We start from the raw sequence: 24,703 nt of genomic DNA on the forward strand, positions 1-24,703 counted from the left end.
TATTTACAGGGGATTCATTAAAGCCATATTTAATATATTTTATATTATATTGTCAACATTTTTCTTTGGTTCAGCTATTATTATCTATAGAAAAAATAAAACTTTTATGGAGGCATTTAATGAAATATATGTTTTATATTGTTATTACTGTCATATATTTCAATTTATAAATTTGTTAAGTTAGAAGACGTAAAAATAAGTTAAATGAAGAAAAAATAACACTAAAACCATGTTAACAAATGAACACATTTATAAATCTTAACTTACAATGTTTTATTTTATTTATAAATGTGTTATTATGCTTTCACCGCCCCATAGAGCTAATCATTGCCCCCCTCCAAACATATCTTCGTCCATCACCGTCCACTGGTTTCCTGCAGCGACCCCAAGGGGGTGGTAACGCCCTCTTTGGGAATCACTGTTCTAGATCATCTATTCAGTGTTTATTGTTTAATGACGGTAAAACAAGCGCTTCAAATGCAGAAAAATAATATAACCTGAGGTGCATAACATTGCGGCACTTTAGCAAACTGAATTGATTGAACAGGAACACAATAGAACTATCGCAAAAATAAAAAAAAAAATAAAACAGTCAATACGCTCAAAGTTTATCAAATAACAAATTATGTTCTCAATTTGTGCGTAGGAAAATTATATAGTAAATCTTGACAGTTGTTAACCATTGACTGTTCCTAAATAATCCTGGATTGATCATAATTTGAAAGGTTGAAATATGATCATGAGAACGATTCTATATAAGCGAAATAGGTGGGACTTAGAGTTAAAAGTTGTAATAAAATAGGCTATACTCATAAAAACAAGTTACTTCCACTGGAACTTAGACCTGTTTGGGCTAAGTTAAAAAGTTTGATTCTTATTTAATATTTAGATTAGTTTTTCCCTCCGCCCATAGATATTAAAGAATAGTTTTAAGGCATTGAAAAAAAAACTTTTATTATATGCTCACGGAAAGAGTAAAAAAAAAACAATATTATTGCCCTCCCTAGATTTAAAAAAATGCACCCCCTTATGCATTTTCTTGAATTGACATCCCTGGGAATGTAATAATATTGAAGTTTGTGCGAGTCACGATAAAGGTAAACCTTTTTCTCATTAACAATAAACTAATTTAACAAAGAAAAGGGGGACTCAACCGCAAAACAGTTGCAAAAAAAAGCGCTGAAGCTCACCTAAGGCCATGGAAGGATCAACCGCCAATAAAAACTTCACCAATATTTCGACTGTAACTTTGCTGTCTCATCTTCTGGTTTGTTTAGAGTTGAAAATTGTTAATTCTACTTACATTTCTTCGTTTTTTGCATTTCAAGTTTTTCGTTAATAGTGACCTCTGTTGGGTTTAAGCTTGACTTCTTCCTGTTCCTGCTCAGTTTAAGTTTAAATATCACTTTTAAATTTTCGCTGAGAAACTTTGTTTTTCATTATTGAATAAAAATTCAGTAATGTTAATTCAGAAAAATTTAGAGGGAGGGGCAAAATATATTTTTAAAATATATGGGAGTGGAATTTTTTTATTCTTCGATAAAAATATAAAAAAGACTTTTTTCAATGAAAAAACCAAAATAGGCAGTTTCTTAATCTAGGGGGCAAAAACTATAGAGTTGGAAAAATTCTCTTCTTGAGCCCGACCCCTCCCCTGAAAAGTATTTTTTTTATTGATTCAACATAGCTTGCACTAAAACTTAATTACGAATAATAGATTTAAATGAACGGTTGAGTCATCGGTGAATCGTGTAGTTTGCTGAGAGATCACATTGAAACTCTTCGTTTTAAATCAATCAGTGTTGTTGATGGATCAAGGATTATATGTACGGACGAGATCTCCATGTTAGAAGACCTTAGTAGCACTCGGTATTATTTACTTCGTAATTTTTGCCGCTTGGTTAGGGACAATATTTCCCACAAGGGTATCGTTGAGAAGTTTCGGTTCTATGTATTTTAAAATTCAAAGAGATTCAAGCTCCACCTTCTAAAGCCTGAATAGGTTCTCCTTGTGAAACTTTAAACCACAAAGGATAGTAAAATTTTAGAGTCATAAAATCTATTATAAGTGACCACTCTGGCTGTCTTTTTTTATCGTTAATATTATTTTTTTCAGATGGCACAACTGATGTAACTAGGACGTTGCATTATGGTATGCCAACTAAATGGCAAAAAGAAACTTATACACGAGTATTGATGGGGCATATAAACTTGGGACTCTTGACTTTCCCCGAAGGCAAAACTGACAAAGATATAGATATTTTAGCGAGAGCACCACTTTATGAAGCTGGCCTGAATTATAGACATGGAACAGGACATGGAATTGGTGCTTTTCTGAATGTTCATGAAAGTGAGTTTTTGTTGTGTTTCGAGGTTCGTGGCGTGTTTTTTATGTCCTAATTATTAAGAATAGCAATCCAAAACAGGTTTTTTTTAGATGTACGGAAAACACTGTTTTCCTCAAATTGTTTTCGTCACTGTTTACTCAAAATTTGTGTCAGCGATTTCATTGCAGCTCCACCCACCTTGCTCAACTCGGTGATATCGGCCTAGTTTACTCAACATCTTTTAGTCCAACTCTGATGCAACTAAAAATTCACTCAACGTAGCATCGGGCTGCTCAATTCGAGTAAAGTCATCCCCGTAAAATCGAAGAATTAAAATTTTGTTGCAAGTGACATGGTTTTGCCTGAAGCGAAATATAGCTTTTTTAATGTTTTCAGTAAAGTACAAACTATGCACTGGTCTTTAGAAAGCACGGTGGGTGTGTGTGCTAAGCCTTACTCCTCTTGTTTTCTGCTTGGTTCGAGTTTGACTCAGTTATTTATCGTAATTTCTGTTTGTTTTTGATTTCATTTATTTACTGAAGGTGATTTATCGTAGTTTTACGCTTGAAAAATTATTCCAATTTATATCCGCTCATCTTTGGCTTAATGTAGCTTTTTACTTTTCTTTGAAAAATTGCTTTTGTGGAGTAAGTTTTTTCTTAACTTAATTCTCGATGAAAAATTTTTTTTTAAGTTTTTTTTCAGTTTTTCTTCATGAAAATACAAATTTTGTGTTTCTGTTTTCCACAATTTTCAATAATGTACGCCCTTTTGATAATATGGCCATACGTGGTATCTTTTGATTTTGTTTTACACCCACTAAACTTTCCTTGAAAAATAAAACATAATATGCTTCTCTGTTCCTCAGCCATTGTATCAATGCCATATTGACAGTCTGGATGCAGTTACACTCTTTTGATTTAGTCTAATAATAAGAGAAGAATTAGTAATAGTAATGGCCCTGAAAGCTTTGACTTAATACCCTCAGTCGTTGTTAAGTTATTGTTGAAATGTTTTATTTACAGCCAGAATGCACATAGTGTCTTTTGATTTAGTTTTGAAGTAACGTTAACCTATTTTGAAAGCTTCTATATACCCAATTTTAGTCTTAAGATATTCCACCTCTATATCTTGACAACCTGGTGTATTTTGACAACTTGGATGTACTTGAACTATTTTGATTTCGTTCAAGAGTGGAATTAATAATAGCAGTAGAAGTAGCAGTAAAAGTAGTACCAAAGTGGTAGTAATATTGTTAGCCTTGGGAGTTTCATATTAATACGATAAGGCGTTGCTGAGAAATTGCTAGTACACCCCTTTGACAACCCACATGTGCATAGTGTCTTTTGAATAAGTTCAATATTACTCATTACAGTTGATTACAACATTACAGTTCAGCATTTCTCACCATGACTGGAAAGTCTTACTAATACTCTTAGCATTTGCAATAGCAGTTGATATGGTAGCAGAAGTAATAGTAGGAGCATTAGGACTAGTATTAGTGATAGCAGAAGTAGCACTAACAGTAAACATAATGATATTCAAATTGTGCCTTTTTGGTCTAGTTCAACATCCCCTCCTTGTGCCCTGATTGTTAAAACTTAATATTTTGAATCATTTCTTAGATATCGCTGATATACCCTTTTGATAACCTGCATGCAGATAATGTGTTTTGGTTTAGCCTAACCTCCTCCTCAATAGTCCCTGAAAGTTAAAATTAATACCATTAGCCTTAGCATTAATGGCAGCAGTATTTCTGCTGCTAGTTGTAGTTTGCATATAGTGCATTTTTATTAGTACAACTTAGCCCTCAACATGCCCTGAAAGTTTTGCTGAAAGTTTAAACTTAAGAATCTAAGCCACTCCTGAGATATTGCCGGCACACCCATTTGAAAATCCACATGCTCTTGGTGTGTTCTGATTTAGTTAAAATTCTACCGAAACTTTCCCTGAAAGCTGCAGCTTAATACCCTTAGGTTCAGTAGCGGTAATAGTTGTAGTAATAGTAGTAGCAGTAGTAGCGGTATACACATAGCACCTTTCGTTTTTCTCAGTATCCCTGTCAACAGGCGCTGTAAGTCTCACCGTAATACTGTAAACAGTTCTTGGGATATACTTAATACCTCATAACTATAGGATATAGTTAATACGCCCTGCAGCACATAGTCTGTTTTGATTCAGTTCAACATCTCCTCAACATTCCCTTAACTTAGTTTCGTTGAAGTTTTAGTTTCGTTGACAAGCTGTCCGTCTAGACAGCTTCTGACGAAAGTAAACTTTTACCCTTAGTTTTTGTCGTAGTAGAACTCGGCTGTCCTCCGACAAAACGTAGTATCTACAAAAAAAATCGAATTTTAGTTAAGATTGGATCCCACTTGTTAAGAATACGAGGAATACAATGATGCAAACGATGCTTGATCTCACCTAGTATCTTCACAAGACCTCAGCTTTGTTTTTGTGTCATACCTTGTACATGCTACCAGGTGTACATACCAGTATGCACATACCAGGTTGCATATACTAGAAATCGACATTTTGCCAAAACCTAGCATCTAAAAATTTAGCACGACATTCCATCAAAAACAGCCAAAGGTGGGGAGAAAAGATAACACGAGACAAGTTGAAACGCCCAATCAATGAACCATTATATAAGAAGCAGTGCAATTACTTACAAAGAAAGCTGATTTGCAATCTAGAAATGCTATTGGGTAGAGCCTTAGGAATTGAGACTCAAGTGGTTTGCAGGGAGTGTAAAATTGACTGTCATCAAACTGCGCTTCAACGACTTCACAGAAGTCATTCAAAAAAAAATAAAGCGAGATTTTATTTTCTTCCAAAGGCCGTGGCACACCTCCTAACATAAATCCCAGTATGCAAGAAAACATTTCAAAACACCCTTGGCTTATAAACTGATGCACTTATTGCTGAAATGCCCAAGAAAATAAAAAATGGAATCGTTGGTCAAAATGTCCATGAAAACCGTGGAAAAAAAGTGCCTCGGCACAAGATCTTGGTAAAATCAAAGGAAAGATTACCTCACATATAAACAGCTTAAATTCATGTGGCCCACACTATCGAATAAAAAAAGCATCAATTGTAAAGCACTTACCTTCTTCGTTGAGTATCTGGTTCATGTTCGATGATTTCTTAGAAAAGCACATTGATATTCGTATCTTAGTTGAAATATTCGTATCTCAGTTGACATGTAAGCAATACTCAAAAAAAGGCAATGGTATTGAGGTAGATAATGAAGAGCTACATGATCAGGAACTCAATAGTTCTTTTAAAGACGAATGGTTGAGGCACATAGATATGGCTAGGAAAGCCATCCACTAGCATAAGAAAGATGCAAGGGAAAACAAGGGTTCTTATACAAGAGTATACACATTGGACCTCCAGAATGTGATCTTGGTTCCAGTGTTGCAAAGGGAAAACAAGGATGCAAGATGCAAGGGAAAACAAGGGTTCTTATACAAGAGTATACACATTGGACCTCCAGAATGTGATCTTGGTTCCAGTGTTGCCCTGAAATAAAGAGTCTATTTCTTTAAGTCGTTTGGTAGTTTCCAACGAGACATTTACAAAAGTACATCCGAAAGATCTGCTATGGCGTGAGACACTAAGAGGCAGGGGAGCTGAGAACATTGTTGACTCTCTCTATTCAGTATTTACTGCAACAAGTGAAAGAGATGCCAGAGTATTCATATTGTGGATGGATATTTTTTTAGGCCAGAATAAGAACTGGGTCTCATACACAGCCCTTGTACAAATTGTCAACCAGGATTTCAGGCCAGAGCGCATCATTCTCAGGTGGCTTACTAAGGGGCACACTCATAATGCTGCTGACGGAATTCACAGCAATATTGAGGTGAAGATGAAGAAAATGGGAAAAATAGATGATTTTCTTGATTTTACTTTTGTGAGTGGGTCAAGAAAAAGATAACTGCTATCACAATGGACAGCTCCTTTCGACCTCAAGAAAGAGAGCTAGCACAAGGAAGGCCAAGCTCCCTGACTTGAAAGACATTGTTGAAGCTGAGTTCCGTAAAGGGTTCTAAAGCCTTGAGACTGATGAAGTTGAGATTTATGACTTCCTTCAAAAGTCATTCTACCACAGGAAAATACCTAACCCAGACTCAACTTAAAAGGGTTTTTGCAAAGAAAAAAAGGATGCCAATGTATAGAAATTAAGGCAAATGAGGCCAAGGAATAGGTGGAAATTTTGGAAAAAAACTTTCAGTCACGTCTGTTCTTGACTTGACAATGAATGAAGATGACCCAAAGGAAGAAAAATAGAAGTCTGAATGTACATATTTGTCAAAATTTGGTATGTTAGAAGGCACTAGAGTATTGCTAGGTTTTTAAAAGTGTAAACAGGTGTAGATACTAGGTTTTGTCAGTTGAATTTCATGTTGACCTCGGCAGAAAAATACTAACAAAGCCTAGTATCTACTTCTGAGGTTTTAATAAATGCAACGACTTTGTAATTGGTATTTTTGGGATCAGTGAAATATTTTCTACTTTTGTGATATTTCAAAACGTTAAAAAATGGTGTCGCAAAAGAAGTGGCTTTAAAAAGCAACATTTTTGCGTTTTTCTCTAAACTTACTCAGATGTAGAAACTAGGTTTTTTCGGAGGACGGCCGAAGTATTAATTGTATAAGCAATAGTAGCAGGGGTGTTGATAGAATTAGTAGTAATAGTAGTAGCAGTAGTAGTGGTAGTAGTAGTTCTAATAGTAATAGTATTAGCGTGCATATATTGCCTTTTGGTCAATCGATCGCCCCCTCATTATTCACTGAAAGTTCCAACCTTATACTCAAGTCATTCCTTAGGTACACCCTTTCCACAGCCCAAATATACATAATGTGTTTTAATCTAGTTCAACAGTACCTTCGACACTCCCTGAAAGCTTCATCTGAATGCCCTTGGCCTATTTTAACAACAAAGGAAAAAAAATGCTCAAATGTGGTCAAATGGTCAAAATGTCAAATATGCCATAACAAATATATGTAAACACTGGGCAAATTGCATAACTTACAGCCCTTGCCCCTAGAGCTGTGGGGGTTTTCATCTCTGGGGTATAGCAATCGGACTTCTCAACTATGCTGAACAAAATGACAATCTTAAGATTTTCATCTGATATCTTCTGGGAAAAAGGTGTTTGGGAGGTAGGGAGGTCGGTTGTCCTTCAATTACTCTTGACTCGTAAAAAGGGCTCTCGAACTTTCAAATTTCAACAGAATGATCCCTTTTTCAAATTTCTACGACAAATCTTTCCATACGAAGTGCTTTGGGGAAAAAATAAAAAATTATTCGTAACCAATTATGCCCACTTCGCTCTTTACTTAGGTGCTACTATTGCACTGCCTATGATTGGGTAAATTTTATTATGCTAATGTCTCTAATGCCTCTAATAAGTAGCTTTAGATCTTGCACATATAATATTTAAAATCTGTGTAAAAAGTAATTGTTGTGAATTTTTTTGTTATGTTGCGAGAGCAACACTTTGATTTTGTCCCGGTCTTTTTTTTTTCTTATGCCGCCGATCTCAGCTTATTCCTGGAAACTGTTAAAGGTCCAACCTGTGCGGTTTTTTTCGGAAAGTGTGGACCTCAGGCCGGATTGATGACATTATGATTATGACATTACATTTTGGAAAGCTCCGCAGAACTCTTACCTGGGGCCAAAAAGGATGGTTTTTGCTTGTCCACGAGCCAGAGCCTATGGTGTGTGAAGTGAAGTGGAGTTATATAGCCTATGTCATAGAGGAGAATCTGAAGTTGTGCAGCCAAGCCTTCGTTTCATCATACCATGTTTCTGCTTTCGAGTGGAAATTTCCGTGCTAGCAGGCAAGCAGGCAGGCACCACTTTTAAATTGAAGATGGACTAAAATCTACAAGTGTTAAATATATGTGGCAGTTACCCGGCCCCACAGCCAATGTATTTTCTTTGAGTGATAAATAGAAAAATTTGCAGAAGCAAAAAGGTGGCATTTTCCCACGGGTCCGAAAGTGCTGCCATCTATTGTTTCTATCCATTTCTGTTCGTGATGTCAGCTGATTTTATCATTTGGTTTTTTGGACCTGGGATTGCGGTAGAGAAATGGTATCAGATGTGCCTAATAAACTTTAAAATTTCTCTCATTGCAAAAGAAATTGGAGCTTATCCTTTGCTCCTTTCTAAGTGGTGATGTTAGAAAGATGGCCTACGGCAAAAAAAAAAAAACTTTTGAACTAAGACCGATAGAATAATCGGCTGTTGGGCTACAATCATCTTCAGCAATGAGGGGTTTGCAACTTTCGCTAGCTGGTGTACCCATTTATTTGTTTCCGGTGAACTTTATGTTTATCACGGGAGAGGGACTTGTAAGTAAGAATCTGTTCACTTTGGGCTAGGAATTTGTGCAAATTGGTGCACATTGTATCGATATCTTTAAATCTGACAGAATTAAGTGTTTACGCAACGGATACAAACGATAATGAAAAACAATGAGGTAGTTTCGTAATAATTAGTGTCACTTATGGTATTTTAATCCTGAAAAGTTATGGATAGCTTTATAATACCAACTAGATTATATAAGATATTGTTCCAGGTTCACGATGTCTACGATTGAAATGGACAAAGTTCAACTGGCTGCAAAGTCAATTTAGTCCCTTCTTTCGATATTATTTTGTAGTTATTGTTTTTTTAACGCTGAGGAATAGCATTTGGTCATGTGATAACTGATTGCGTTCTTGTTTAAACATACCGTTTTTAAAAATTTCGATAGGCTGACAACTTCATCATTTAACCGATAATGAAGAAACAAGCACAAACGAGAATGTAAAACAATGAGGTAGTTTCGTAATAATTAAAAGAATGTCATCTATGGTATTTTGATCTTGAAAAGTTAGGAATAGCTTTATAATACCAACTAGATCATATAAGATATTGTTCCGAGTTTTCATCCGTCACGATGTCTACGATTGAAAAGGAAGCTCTTCCCCTTCTCGTAAACCTACTTCCCTGATTCTTCACTTACCCTCCTTACTAGTATCTTTTAAAATTCATCTTTAAGAAATGAAAAATAATTGAAACCACACTACTTTTAGTGGATATCAAACATTAAAATGTGTTATGTAGGTTCTAACAGCTACAACCAAAGAGTAAATACCATTTAATTCCTTGAAGAAGGAACTGGATTGTTCTCCTTTTAAAAAATACACTTAAAAGTGTACACTATACTATACAGTAACATACAGTATACAGTAATAAGTATACTGAAAAGTAATGGCACTTACTGCACTGTCATTGATTTCAATAGAGGATAATTTTAGTTTCTTTAAGAAGGAAATGTAAATAAATTAGTTTCCTCGAGATTTCTTAACAGGGCGTTGTTAGAAAAAAGCATCATCAGTTCCACCATGCTACTAGGCTGTTCAGCATGCAATTCAGTCCTTTCTAGATTATATCTTAGACGAGTGCTGAAGCAACCAACGGTTGCTTATATTTTTAGTTATCATTAATAATTATTAATTTGGTTACTTTATGATATAGATACACAAACACACACGCGCTACTGAAATTACCATTAGGTATGATGTAGAATTTCATTCTTCTTAGGATGGCTAAATGGCTTAGAGAAGTGCACTTTTTTTAAAGCTACAAGAATAGAAGAGGTGACGATTTATAACGTAGCAATTATAATTTAGCAATGATTAACGTCAAATTTGACAATGCCATAAATTAACTTGATATTGAATCTTCAATGGAGTATTAAAAAAATACACAGGATTTTAGAATTCTCTATAAATTTTTGTCTAATATAATAAATTTATTTGCCAACATAACCTCCGACAAGGATAATTTACCTCTCCATGTGGTGCTTCCACCTTTGAAGACAGTTTTTGAGAAACCTGGTGACCCTTTTATGAGCTTAGTTTTAACTGCGTTTTGCTTCATCAGTGTGCCTATATGGACGCCTTTAAATGTTCTTTGAGTGTGGAGAATAAAAAAGTTAGATGGTGCTAGGCTCTAAGGTGGATTTAAAAGCAACTTCCACCGAACTTCCCTAAAAGCTTCATTGTTACACTTGAAGAACGTGCTGTGGTGTTGTCGTAGTGGAAGAGAAATCCATGGCAGAGCTTTCCTATGGTCTCAGAACTGTTTACCCTCAATTTCCTCATAACTTTTGCGTAGCAGGTTCCTTTGACAGTTTCCCAGCCTTCTAAAAAGTTTATAAGTTTAATAAGGATTCACTGAAAAACCGTTGCGAGGACCCTCTAAACCGAAATTCCGTGTGTTTTTTAAATGCCTCTTATAACTTCATTTCTTGTAATTCATCAGAATAGTAATTACAACCTCTTGTATTTCGTCAAAAATTCATTGACTTTTCAACAAACGAAGACTTTATACACTCTTATTTGTGAGACGTTATAAAGCTTGATATCTATTGACCCCTAAACTTATTTCTCTCTTTTGGGACCTTTAATTCCTTATGTTTGTCATTATTTACTTCTTGTTTACTATGTACGTTTGGCAGTTCCACTCTTAATATTGTAGTACTGTATGACAGTTTTCTTAATGATTAATTTAGAAAAAAACTCTCTATTCAGAAGACTTTACACACTCCCTTTCAACAGGTCCAGTTCAAGTAAGAGACGAAGGGAATGAAAGGAACTCATTGGAAGAGAATTATTGTTTTTCAGACGGTAAAACTTATTTAATTAACTATCTTAGTTGCTAGCTATAAATTTTTCTCTATTTTGCCAACTCAGGACTTGGTTGAAGCATACTCAATACAATTAAACTTTTCAACCACTGAACAACCAAAGCGTTTACTGGCTTAGTGGGTACAGAGAGTAAAACACATAGTGAAATGTCTAGATTGTATGTGAAGTAAAAAGGTCAGAGACAAAGCACTATTTTTGTTGGGGAGTGGGGTAAAAAGTGTGACTCTGATTGATTTTGCGAGGGCAAGTATAGTCGTTTTCTATTGGTTAGTCAGAAAAAGAACACATAACTTTTCTTGTAAGCTTGAAGTTAATATATCTAAGCTAATGGGTCAATCTGCGTACAAGATAAAAAGTATAAGAAAACGTTTTACCCAAAGATGGCCCAGAACCTTTTTTTTCTCCTGATTATCTAAATTACGATACGATTCACGATTCTGTTTTTCAGCCCAGTGTCCTGACATTGAGTATTTTTGATTACTGAGCCTTTCAAATCATACCAGGTGATCTATGGATAATCTTATAACGTAAACAACAGGATTTTCCACACGCTGAAACCAAGTGATATTACAATAATGGAAAACAAGATTTTTTGCTGGTCATAGCATAGCTAAACTTCACTTCACATAGCAGTGCAAAATTTTTGACATGAAACTCCTCACGCATATAAAATTCCGCAAAAGCGTAAAACCTATTCTTCTTCTTCTGCAAAGTAAAATAGTCAAGAACTGTGACTTTAGATCATTTTTATAGCCGTAAAAGCCCAAACTGCATACTGGAATCAAGGAATAAAATAAATCCACTATTTTTTAAATGAATGCGTTTTTCCACAGTTCAGTTGAAACATTTCAACGGAGAAAAACGCTGTCAGTTTGATAAATTGTTAATTAAATTTTGGAAAAACTAGGAAAATTCGGAAGTTGGAACTGCAGAAAGGAAGACTAAGGAAATGCGAAAGGGGGCGTTTGAGATATACTTAAATACACCTAAGGTGCTTTTTTATTGCTGTTACGCCTAAGCCTTGTATCCGATTAGGGTTTAATATAGTTAATTTCTCAAGATGTGAATGAAGCCTATTATTAATTAACTTAGTCCTCTTGCCTCCCTTAAAAATAGGAATCACGTCTACTGTCTTAAAACAATCAGTGAAAATGCCAGCTGTAAAAGAAGAGTTAATCACTTTAACCAAAATTTTCAGAATATCCAAAATTTCCAGAATTGTTGGTAGGATTACTTTTCTACCAACTCCATTACTTTTTTATTACTTTTGATTTGTCAAAAGTAATAATTTTATTACTTTTTTGATTTGATTTGTCACCTCCAGCTGAACTTGACAATATTATCTACCTCCTAACCAGTCCTTGGCCTTATATGAAGTGAAACATCCATACCTGTTGGTAAAGCCTCTAAAAATTGATATCCTCTGACGGCTGAATAATCGATATTAGATTTGGCCGTATATTTAAAAAATATTTATAAAACAGTTCAGAAATTTTCACTTGTTCCACCAAAAAATTATCCTCTTCATTTTCTTCGTAAAGTAAGACTACTGGCCTGGGAATCACAAATTACGCTATTATAATTTCCCACGTTTTCCTAGGAGAACCTCCTATTTTTTGAACTTAGAATAATTATAATTGTGCTGCACAACTCCTAAAACAAAATTTAAAACATTTCTATGCTTTTTGTAAACTAAAATAGATTCTCCATTTTTTTCATGTGCTTAAACACAAAATTCCGATGACGAATTTAAAAGACTAAATTTTTATTTATCTAAGGATTTCTTCGAGTATATTTGCTGCTCTATGACGTCAACTTATTAGTGCATCACTCCCCAAAAAGAAATTTTTGCTACAGATTCTAAAGACCCATTTTTTGATTAGGGTCTCAACTACTCTTAAAAATAGTAGACCAATCAAACTGTAAGACCCGTGACTTCAAACTGAAATTGCATCTGCATTTATAATAATAGAGGGCACATTTCGTTTTCTTGTAACAACTTGGTGTAGTTTCGATACATTTTGTGAATAGAACGCCAAAACACCATAATGATCACATATGTAATTTGCAAGGATGTGTGGCTGCCGAGCTTGATAGCTGCTTAAAAAGCATATAGAGCAAGGTATTGAGGAGGGTGGCAACCCTTTTTTATACAAAATTATTTCTGTTTGTTTTGAGTTCTAATTTTGCTCCTTACTTTCAGCTGAAAAAACAAATTTTTTATTTGATTTCCGATTATTTTTTAAATAATGACGGTAAATCGGGCTCAATCTCCATGAAAAATTCCTTACCCTAATGGAAACTCCTCTGTAGAAAGTACTTCCCACGTAAAATAAATCCCCCTCGTTACATTCCTTTCAAACAATTATATCCTTGCTAACAACCCACCCTCCTCGTAAAATTCCTTTTGGTAAAGCCCTCTCCCAATGTTCTAGGACAATTGGATCGATCACTATAGATATCACATTCACGATAGAATTTGACAGTGGGGAGGGGTATACTTTACGTAGAATGGAATTTCCACGGAGGAGTTTTCCATGAGAGGGAGGGGTATATTTCATAGAGGATAAGCCAGATTTACCGGCATTATTTGAAAAACTAAGACTGGAGTTCGACTATTTACTAAAATTGAAACACTGGGATCGTTTAGTTAGAATAGGAAGCTTTTTTAAAAGGGCTAACAGAATGCACTTGACATTTTATTTTATCCTTGTTCACGCAGCATATTTGCTGAAATTGTTCTTGTGACCTTGTAGCTTCAAACAGCAATTATTTTAATCTTTATTTTTACGGGGAATGTGTTTTAACTTGATTTGACTGTTGTTTCTCCTCTCCTCAATACTTGTTTAGCACTGCTTCAGGCAATAAACAGATGTTTTAACACGTTAATTTTTGTTACATTTTTACTAAAGACACTGTTACATTTTTTACTGTAAGACTTTTACTGTTATACTGTATTATTTACTGTTTACTATGTTATTTTTACTGTAAGACTGGTTTTGTTCCAGAGCCAGGGTACTATGAAGAGAGAAATTTCGGGATGCGTCTAGAAAACATTGTCAGAGTGGTGAAGAAAAACACAACGGTAAGTGTTTCAATAGGTAATCTTGATGCAAAAATATAACAGTTCAAACAGGGATGAAATCTTTTAATTGACAGTAAAACAAATATAAAATTTTTAACTGGATATATTGGACACATATACAGTGTCCACCATCAGCAGTAAAACTAAAAGACATTAATAAAGTCAAACAAAATTTATACTCAATAAATTAATTACATGTAGTTTATTGCTCTTATTTCTTTCAATGCAAGAGCGGAAGCAAATCTCCTTGACCTTTTCGGTTTCGGTTCATTAGATTCATTTGACATTTCAGGTAAACAGAGGTCAAAGCTCTTAGGTGAAATGAGATTTACTTTATGCCAGATAAATATAAACCGATTTATACACTTTTTCGGCACGTTTTCGAACGGTCAAATGTCAATTGGATGCATTAGTGAGTATTTTGGGGGGATTTTCATAAAACATTTTGACTGTTGCGAAAACGAAATAAGAAGTGGTCGCACAAGTTGAATGTTAAAAGTCTTTATAATGGAAAACAGTATGCTCACATAATTATAATGTTTCAATATCAAACAATTTGCAGCAAAAAACTGAAAGTAAGGAGTAACCCTAGCCAATGTTAACTGAAATTGTAAAAAAAATAATTTTTTATCAAATTTAATACATCAAAGGATCGGCTATTTATGCTGATTAATTAAAAAAACCTTTCCAAAAAATAAGTTTTTCAAATAAAAGTAAAGGCCATATTAAACGTAAGATCAGAAGAAATACAAACCTACAATAACTCAAACTCAAGACGACCAAAAATTACTACTAAACAATAAGTGAAGGGGTCAGCTTCCAAGATATTTGTAATAAAATTTCATTTTTTTGTGTGGGGGAGATGTCGGACCAGGGGTCAGCTATCATGATTTTTAGAATAATGGATCGTTAGTAAGTTTGTTTGTGTGGAGGGAGGTCAGGCTAGGAGGTCAGCTCCCATATTTTGGAATAAAATATCGTTAATAAGTTTTTTATGGAGGCCGGGCCACGGAGGGAGGACCAGGGGTTAGCTCCTATGATTTATCATTGATAAGTTCTCTTGCCACCGCTCGTGGGGGTTATGTCGACCCCGAAGTTTTTTCCTGATTTTCAACTTAATTTTAAAAAACGGCTATCCCAAAAACTCGATCGGATAGATTTGGGAAAAAGAGGGCAGTGCTAGTAGTCCTCCAGTCCCTTTTGACTCTTAAAAAGGGAATTTTAACTTTCAATTTCTAATCGAATGAGCTCCCTCCGAGTTTTAAACAACCACCCCTTCCATAAAAACCTTATTTACCCTAGGGGAATAATCTATAACACTTTCCCCCGGGTTCTGGGGGGTTGAGGAAACTTCGGAGTTTTGTTACATGGTCTTCGGTCTATTTTGAACAAAATAACTGTCTCAAAATTTCTATCAGACGCGTTTGGGGAAAAAGGGCGTGGGGAGCTACTTGCCATCGAATCACTTTTAATTCTTAAAAGGAAAACTGAAAATTTCAATTTCTAATTATTTGAGTTCCCTCTAAAACTTATACGACCACCTCTTCCGTTAAAACCTTGTATGCCCCCGGGGCATAAGTTACAACCCTTCCTCTGGGCTCTGAGGGGTTTTGCTGACCCCAAAGCTTTTGTCTTCTGATCGTTGGACCATTTCGAACAAAGCGCCTATCTCAAAATTTGATTGGATATATTTGGGGAAAAGAAAGTGGGTGGGGGTGTTGATTACCTCAGATTACTTTTAACTCTTAAGAAATGAGCTAGAACTTTCAATTTTCATTCAAATGAGGTCCCTCCGAAGTTTATACAGCCAGGCCTTTCATATTGGCCTTATATGCCTCTGGGGCAAACTCGCAGTACCTGCCTCCAGGCTCTGGGGGATTGTTTCAGCCTCGGAGTTTTTGTTATGTGACATTTGAACAATTCTAACAAAATGGCTATCTTAAAATCTTTATCGGATGTGTTTGGGGAAAGAAGGGCGTGGGGGGAGGGGGCTAGTTGCCCTTCGGTCTCTTTTGACTCTTAAAAGGAAATTAGAACTTTCAATTTCTAACCAAACGAGCCCCATCTGAAGTTTACGGTAGTAACCCTTCCATAAGAGCCATATATACCCCCAGGGCGCAACTTACATCACCTGACCTTGGGCTCTGGGGAGTTTTTGTTGACTTCTGAGTTTTTGATATCTGATCTTTGAACTATTTTGAACATTCAGTTACCTCAAAATTTTTATCAGATGCATTTGGGGGAAAAGGGCATGGGGGGCTATTTGCCATCCGATCACTTTCGACTCTTAAAAAAAACACTAGAACTTCCAATTCTAACCGAATGAGCCCCCTCCAAGGTCCATACGACCGTCCCTTCCTTATGAATTGCCTCTGGAAAAACGTTGATACAAATAAAACTGTGGAGCCTTATGGTCCTTACTATAGGCAACGCTATAGCTATACCTCTGATAGAGAGAGCCTTGAGGGCATTGTTGTGCCAAATACTTTTACATTTTACTTAAGTACAATTACCAAGTACTCTAGTAAAATTTTACTTAATTATGAGTATCAAGTATTCTTCCAAAATTCCACTTAAATAATAAATATTTCTTTAAAAGTACTTGAGTACTTTATTACTCAAGTATTTCCATATTACTTTAGTACTTAAGTATTGAAGTACTGAGGTTGTTCTCACAATCTTAAGTCACCACTGCAGTATCTACTTGGTTTCCCAGTAGGTATTGACAAAGACCAAACAAGCCGGGTAAACAGTCAGGAATACTGCTTGCAGCTATCTTACAGAGTAGACTACCAGTAAGATTTAATGCTAATACTTGTTAGAAAAACTCCAATGGCAATGGCACCAACAGACTGTGACTGTGCTATTTTCTAGTTTTCAGAAGTAAGATCCTAGTACTCGGATATCTGATTCTGGGCCCTATCGAAAAGGTACCTTCCAATGACAATAAAAACTGTTTCCTACTTCAATTACCAGATACAGGAACTGTTAGATAATGTAAATAATTTCTTAGACCACACTGCTTTTCCATTTACGAAAAAATAAGCAAGAAAAAACGGGTTTGAATTTCAACAAAGTAGTGAGCAAAAACTGTAACCCAAACAAAACTTTATTAAAGAAATATACCTGATATTTCGACCCCAAGTCCGGGAGCCTTTTTCAACAAAAAAACCCGAAAAGAACGAAAAAACAAAAAAAAGATTGTTTAAAAAAAATAACTCACACAAACAAACGACAACTAAACACACGAAGAAGAAAAAAAATAGCAACTTACATTATAAACAAACTTCCAGCACTGATGTTACAACATAAGAATAAAACCAAAGTGAATGTTTATAGTAAAACCATGGGGGACTCTCCTCTGAATATTCAGTGTATAAATGGGAATATTATAAAAAATCTTCCCGAACTGATGTTACAACGCAAGAATATAACCAAAGCAAAAGTCTATAGTAAAACCATGGGTCACTCCCCTCTCAACATTGAATATCGCTAGAGAAACACCTAAGTTTGAAGTAAGGATGACTTGAAGTAACAACAACATATTTTTTGGCATGAAGAAGTCTTTCGTCCAGGATTGTAGAAAATATTTCCTCCAGACCTACAAGAAGAGCATATAACTGTGGTGGCAAAACTTCACCAAAACTTCCAGGTTTTTAAGCTTCTTTTCAAAAAAATTGAATTGAAGGGTAAGATGTAGCCTCTGGATATGGGGTTTCTCCCCTAACTAAACATTCCCATCAGGACGACAGCAACCTCATGTGGCGGGTGGAGCCCACACCGGGAATCTCAGTACCTAGGTTTAACCTAGCTCTAATCAGATTCCAGGCCTAGGGTCGGTTGGGATAGCGACCCTCCACCTGAAAATCAAGTGCTACGAAAAGTGACAATATAGCCTCGGACCCGGATTCCCTTTTAAGATCTCAACCATCGCGCGTCAATAGACATGCTGACGACGTCAGAAAGACAGACAGACTAAACCTTATGGACCGCAGGGGGCTACGAATAGCCACCTGGAATGTTTTGACTTTGAATGCACCTGCGTCAAAGAACCTACTCTCTGAAGAACTTCGCAAGAACAAAGTGTCAGTTGCAGGTCTTACAGAAACACGTCTTATCGGAAGCTCGAGAAGGAATGGTGTTGGCCTTGCACTAAATAGCCTTACAAGAAAGGCCTTACTTTTACACGAAGCTGTATCTGACAGATTAATGAAGGCCCGCTTTGGACACAAGCATGGCAAGATGACAGTCATCGTATGCTATGCCCAGACCAACGATTCTGATGATGTGACTAAGGACGATTTCTACTCTGCTTTGTCCAAATGCCTTGCAACAGTACCCCCCATGATATAACTGTTCTTCTTGGTGACTTTAATGCGACAGTGCGCGATGATGTGGGTTTAAGGCGTGGCACAGTTGGTCCTGTATCCCCCGACCCACTTAACGGCAAGGGGCTCCACTTTCTTGAACTGTGCCGATCTCACGACCTTTACATTGCAAACACCTACTTCCAATGCAAAACTATTCATCAGTACACGTGGTATAGTAATGACGCTCGTACAAAGAAGATTATTGACTACGTCATTATTTCCAAACGCTGGAGATCATTGGTGAAGAACTGCAGAACTTACAGATCAGCAGAGCTTGGAAACGCAGACCATAGGCTTTTGTGCGCCGATCGGCGGCTTCGCCTCCATGCACAACGATCGAAAAGAAAACCTGTCGCCGTAGATATTGGGAAACTAAGGGAACCAGATACTCGCCAGAAGTACAGTATCGAGATATCCAATCGCTTCGAGGCCCTCGGCTCACTTAATAGCAGCGAAGATCTCTGGAAGCATTTTAAATTGCAGACCAGTGAAGCAGCACAACTAGTGCTTGGCAAGAGGAGTTATCCAAAGAAATCGTGGTTAACTAATGAAACACTGCAAGTCATAGAGCAAAGAAGGAAGGCAAGACTTCTTGGGGACATGACCACATATCGGAGGCTCAATGGAGTGCGGAATAGACTCATTCACTGGGATAGAACCCAGTTTGTTGCAAGAAAAGCCGATGAAATTGAGCTAGCTGCAAAAAAGTAAGACATGGGCAGTCTATTCAAGCATCTCCGAGACCTCACTGAAAACAAAACTCCCACCTTGGGTCCCGTCCTGTCCAGGGATGGTGCACTTCTCTCTGACGAAGGTTCTTGTCTTGAGTGGTGGAAGGACTACTTCTGTTCGCTCCTCAACAATACTGGTCCGTCTGCGCCTCCTAATGATAATCCCAGCCAACCTTGCAGTCAAAGACCTGGAACAGATTTTCCTCCAGATGAGCCTTTCAGCCCCTCAGAAATTGGACATGCAGTAAAAAGACTCAAGAATAATAAAGCTGCTGGTATCTGTGGCTTAAAATCAGAGCTGCTAAAATATGGAGGTCCTGCAATGCTCCTGTTTCTACACACCCTGTTCTCTACAATCTGGCAAACAGAGATAATTCCCGAGGATTGGCGGAAGTATATCATCATCCCCTTATGGAAGAGAAAAGGCTCGAGAAGCGACTGCTCCAACTACCGGGGAATAACCCTACTGTCAGTCCCTGGCAAACTGTTTTCAGTGGTCCTGCTGGATCGATGTCGGAGCATCATTCGAAAAATCTGGCGACCGGAGCAAGCTGGTCTTATGTCGGATCGTTCAACCATCGAGCAGATTTTCACGATTTGACAAATAGTAGAGAAGACCAGTTCCGACAAAAAGCATTTATTGCCTTCGTTTCCGTGCTGCATTTGACTCAGTCGATCGAAAAGCTCTTTGGCGGACTCTAGAGTTGACTGGCCTACCCGAGAAATACTGCAGACTTCTCAAGGCACTGCACCATGGGACGGAGAGCTGTGTACAAGTTAATGGTCGGCGCAGCCCGTTCTTTCAAATCACGACAGGGGTGCGCCAAGGATGTGCAGTGGCCCCAGAGCTCTTCAATGTGATCATAGATTAGGTTATGACAAAAACCACCTCCCGTCTCAGCTTTGGGCTCAAATTAGGAGATCATACCATCACAGATGTCGATTTTGCCGATGACTTGGCCATTCTGGCGGACTCCATGGAGCAGCTGCTGGAAGCGCTCCGAATTCTGCGAGAAGAGGCTGCAAAAGTATGACTGCATATAAACTGGAACAAAACTAAAATTATGGCCATAGATCCGTTTTCTCCTGCTGTTAACTCTCCAGTTAGCCTGGACAGCACCACTAGCATCGAGGTTGTTAAAGACTTCACCTACCTGGGCTCCGTAATTTCTTCAAATGGCTCACTTCTCCCCGAGCTGCAGGCAAGATTATCTAAAGCGTCTTCTGTCATGGGTAGACTGAATCGTCACCTCTGACGAAAACCAAATATCAGTCGCACAACGAAACTGCGGATCTTCAACGATCTAGTCGGCTCTGTGATGCTTTACGGAGCTGAGACATAGCAAGTGTCAGCTGCAACCCTCAAGAAAATAGACGTATTTCATGCAAAGAGCCTGAGGAGGATTGAGGGCCTACGATGGTCCGACTTCGTCAGCAATGAAAAGCTTCTGCAGCTCACGAAGCAGTCTTGGTTTTCGACTCAAGCAGCCGAGCGAGCCTTACGATGGTTCGGGCATCTGCTTCGAATGCCACCACATCTACCCGCAAAGATGATCTATGACTTCGACCCTATCTAAGTTGGTTGGAAGCGACCTCGCGGCCGACCGAAGAAATGTTGGTCCGACAGCCTGTCCGAGCTCTTGGCGATGGCAAACATCAGACAGGGCGAAGAGTAAATACTCGCCATGGACCGAAGTGGGTGGAGGAGGCAGATGTCACTCTCTACGCCGAGCAGTGCCCGGCAGGAGACTTAAGTCAAAAGTCAAGTAAGATGTACAAAAGTAACCCCCACCCCCGAAGGATATGCAGATCGAACGCTAATGCTCTGAGACTCTCATGTATACATCTAGAAAATCTACGTCACAAGAACTGATCTACGTTTCTCTAAAGCATCACTAAAATCATAATACTTCTCTTTTTTGTGACGATCGATCAAGTGTTTTACAGTGTCATATATTAAATTCCCTATAATTATCACAGGACTCTGTTGATACAAGGAAACTGAGCGTATGGCTGACATCTCTGAAATGAAGAGGAAGTGAGAAACTCTCAAATCAATCCGGTGACTAAGAATCTCTCAAATATTTCAAGAGAGAATAGTATTTTGACCTGCTTCATTTTCATTCTCATCGCCATTTACTTGACCCTCATTCCTGGAAGTTGTTGGTAATTTTCTAAATGCTTTACTGAACTTTGAAGCATTGTTAGTTTACACTGTGCGTACCTATCTTTCAACCACAATTTTATGTCTCACAAAGACACCATAGAGATGCTCAGCAATTTTGACTTAAGTTTCTGAGTCTTTAAAATGAACATACAAGAGCAAATTATTTCTGCCAAAGCTCTTTGTCAAGCATATGGGCAGTCATTCTCCAGTTACTTTTGTGGTTAGCCGACCAAAGGTCTGCAGTAAAGGATATATTGTCTGTCAGTTCAAACTCATGAATCATACCCTTCTGTACTAAGCTAAAATAGCCCTATCTTTATCTATTTTTCCGTTAGTCTAGAAAAAACTGTCCATTCAAAATGAAGGACGATTCAACATTTTTTTTCTTATTTTTTTTTTTAATTTCAGCTACTGGGAGCTATTTGAAAGAAGTAGAATCCTTTGTTAGACGAGTCAAAAGCGTTACAGTGAGCCTCTTCCCAAAAATAATAGCTCTGAGTTCTGAGTTCTTTATTTAACAATAAAATCCATAAACAAAAATTACTTCAAGACAATCTCCACCGTAAGGCTCCATGGCCGGGAAAGAACAGGAGAAAAAAAAATACCAACACAAAAAAAATAAACAAAATCCAAAAACAAAATTGAGTCACCCACCTTAATAATCCCCAAGAAAATGATAAGCTATGTAGGGGGTAGTACATGATTTCACCAACTCAATTAAATATCCAACTCAATCCAGAGACATCAACTCCAAGGGAAACCAGAATATAAAATAAAGAGACAAAAAAACAAACAAACAAAATTATTTACTAGCTAGAAAATCTCTAACATAATTTTTGAACATATTAAACGAGTGGCAGCTTCGTACGAACTCTGGGAGCGTGTTCCAGATCCTGTTGCAAGCTGTCAGAGGGTTGAAGTCAGACCTCATTGACGGTGTGTGAAGAACCAGTAAATTGTTTGAAGTGCGGAGATGATAAGTCGATTGATCAGAAACAAAAGATATATTATTGCATAGGACAGCAGGAAGATATGTATAGTATTATGATATGATAGTATTGAAATTATGCTAAAATTACTGGTCTGACTGGTAAAAAATTACTTGAGCAATTGAACACTCTCTAGTACTTCTAGTTTTAATTCAAATAAGAATATCAAGTACTTTTGAAATCGTTTACTTAAGAAGAGTACGAGGAGTGAGATTATTTACTTAAGTAATTACTTAAGTGCTATCTACTTAAGCAATTACCAATACTGCATGAGAATGGGGGGGGGGAGGGGAGAGTAGAAGTTAGTGTCATATATCTGCGGTCAAACTGAGCCTGATTTGACCACCGTAGGGTAATACCTTCCTTCTTATTGCAGGAAAAAGTTATGAGATTTATTGTTATTAAGTGCAACGACAAGTTTTTTTTTAACTGTAAGTAAGGAACAACGTTAAAACTTAAAACGATGACAAATTTTTCGCATGTGAGTTGGGCATCCCCTTTCACAATTCCTCGCTCTTCACGCTAAAATTTGACTTTTTGTCCCAATCTTTTAAGAGCTACCGATTTTTAAAGCACGTAAAGATATTGCCGTAGCCAGTGAGGGGCTGAGAAGGGGGCAACCCCCTACTATACAGGATAGCTTCTGTTTGTTTTAAGTTTTGATGACGCTCATTACATTCAGTTGGAAAAGTTGTTTTTTTTTCACTTAATCAGACGATTATCTGTCTTCCAGCCTTTTAAATTCAAAATGCAAGCTATTTTTTTTTCAGCGACAGTTTGGTGGCGTAAACTACTATGGACTTGAACACATTACGCTAGTGCCGTACGAGCCATCACTTATTCTTTTTGAATTGCTTTCAGTCCGTCAGGTAGGTCATTGAATTTCGAGCTGATTTTAGTGGTTATTTTTTTGGTTTTGTTTCCTCGTTCTTGTTAGCCTCGTTCTCATTTTCGATCTTGAGAATAAGAATCGTTACAAATTGATTTCAATACCAATTTAGCCATAGTTATTAATGTTTATCAGCAGTTAATAATATAACCTAGCTATAAAAATACAGTAAATAATATAATAAATGCGGGATTCGAACTAAAATTAAATAGACGAATGTGTAGTTTAATACCGTAGAACGCTCTCATATCCATAGCTATCATGTTTTCTTGAGTTTATAAGAAGATTTAACAAAAGTATATATATATATATATATATATATATATATATATATATATATATATATATATATATATATATATATATATATATATATATATATATATATATATATATATATATATATATATATATGGTTAATCTAAAGCTAAAATTTAGGAAGTGTAACTACCTTTCGGGAAGTTCTGATGTTATTAGACTCTACTGGAAATGAATTTGAAAAAAACTTTCGACGGACAGTTGAATCTTAGACTGTAGAGTTTAAGCACTGACAATGTAGAAGATGGATGGAATAATTTTAGGAAAATAGTTTTTGAAGTAGCGGATCGCTTCTTAGGCAGGAAGGGTTAGAAACATAACTATGAATATTAATGAAAACGCTTAAGTTTAGTAGAGAAGAGGAGGGCTTATATAAAAAATGTTTAGTAATAGATCAAATGAGATTAAGACGAATGTAAGGGAAATAGAGAAAACATAAAAATATGAACTAAGGAAGTGTCAAGTGGAGATAACGGATACAATTGCTGAAGATGTGAAAGATACAGCCAGACAGCATAATAATAAAATAATTTATTAATATGTTGTTAAAGCACTTAGAAGGAATTGTCCATCTGAACTTATCCCAGTTAAAGACAGGAACTTCGCCAATATGAGTAAGAAGGAAGTGCTAAAGAGAGATGGGCGGATCTTTCTGCCCATCTAAAAAACAAAGAGAGAAAGAGCCATGATAAAGCTACAGGAAATTGTACTGAAAAAAAAAGAAGAAATTTCTGACATTACTAAAAGGATTAAAAAAACAGTAAGGCCGCTGTTGCTGATTTTGTGATGAGTGAATGATTGATGTGAAGAGTGATGAGTGATGACTGATTGTGTGAATGAGTTTTAAATATGGTGGTTGTGAAGTAAGGAATAAATTACTGAAAATTACGAATAAAATTTTGAAAAATGGGAAGGACCTAGTGATTTTACGAAAACTTTAATAAAACCAGTTTATAGAGAGGTCACAAAGTGAGTTTGATAGTTACAGAGGCATTTTCTTGGTTTCTGTAGAAAGCAAATTACTTGGTATGACGACAATTTTTAGACTTAAAAGTGCTCTAAATAAGGTCTTAAGGGAAGAATAGTGTGGTACTAGGAAGAAGAAAATATGCA

General features: G+C 36.7%; 1 protein-coding gene across 3 annotated transcripts in view; it reads left to right on the forward strand.

Annotated features, from left to right (window-relative positions):
- The window catches only part of LOC136037112 (xaa-Pro aminopeptidase ApepP-like), a 135,891-nt gene that overhangs the window by 98,238 nt on the left and 12,950 nt on the right, over positions 1 to 24,703 (forward strand). Inside the window, exons 10-13 of one of the 3 annotated variants that reach the window (XM_065719587.1) lie at positions 2,117 to 2,350; positions 10,952 to 11,020; positions 14,050 to 14,126; positions 23,154 to 23,252. In XM_065719587.1, coding sequence (XP_065575659.1) covers positions 2,117 to 2,350; positions 10,952 to 11,020; positions 14,050 to 14,126; positions 23,154 to 23,252 — 479 coding nt within the window. The remainder of the gene's footprint in view (positions 1 to 2,116; positions 2,351 to 10,951; positions 11,021 to 14,049; positions 14,127 to 23,153; positions 23,253 to 24,703) is intronic. The other 2 variants (XM_065719597.1, XM_065719605.1) reach the window with 2 other exon arrangements.

Source organism: Artemia franciscana, chromosome 2 (assembly GCF_032884065.1).
Source record: "Artemia franciscana chromosome 2, ASM3288406v1, whole genome shotgun sequence".
NCBI lineage: Eukaryota > Metazoa > Arthropoda > Branchiopoda > Anostraca > Artemiidae > Artemia > Artemia franciscana.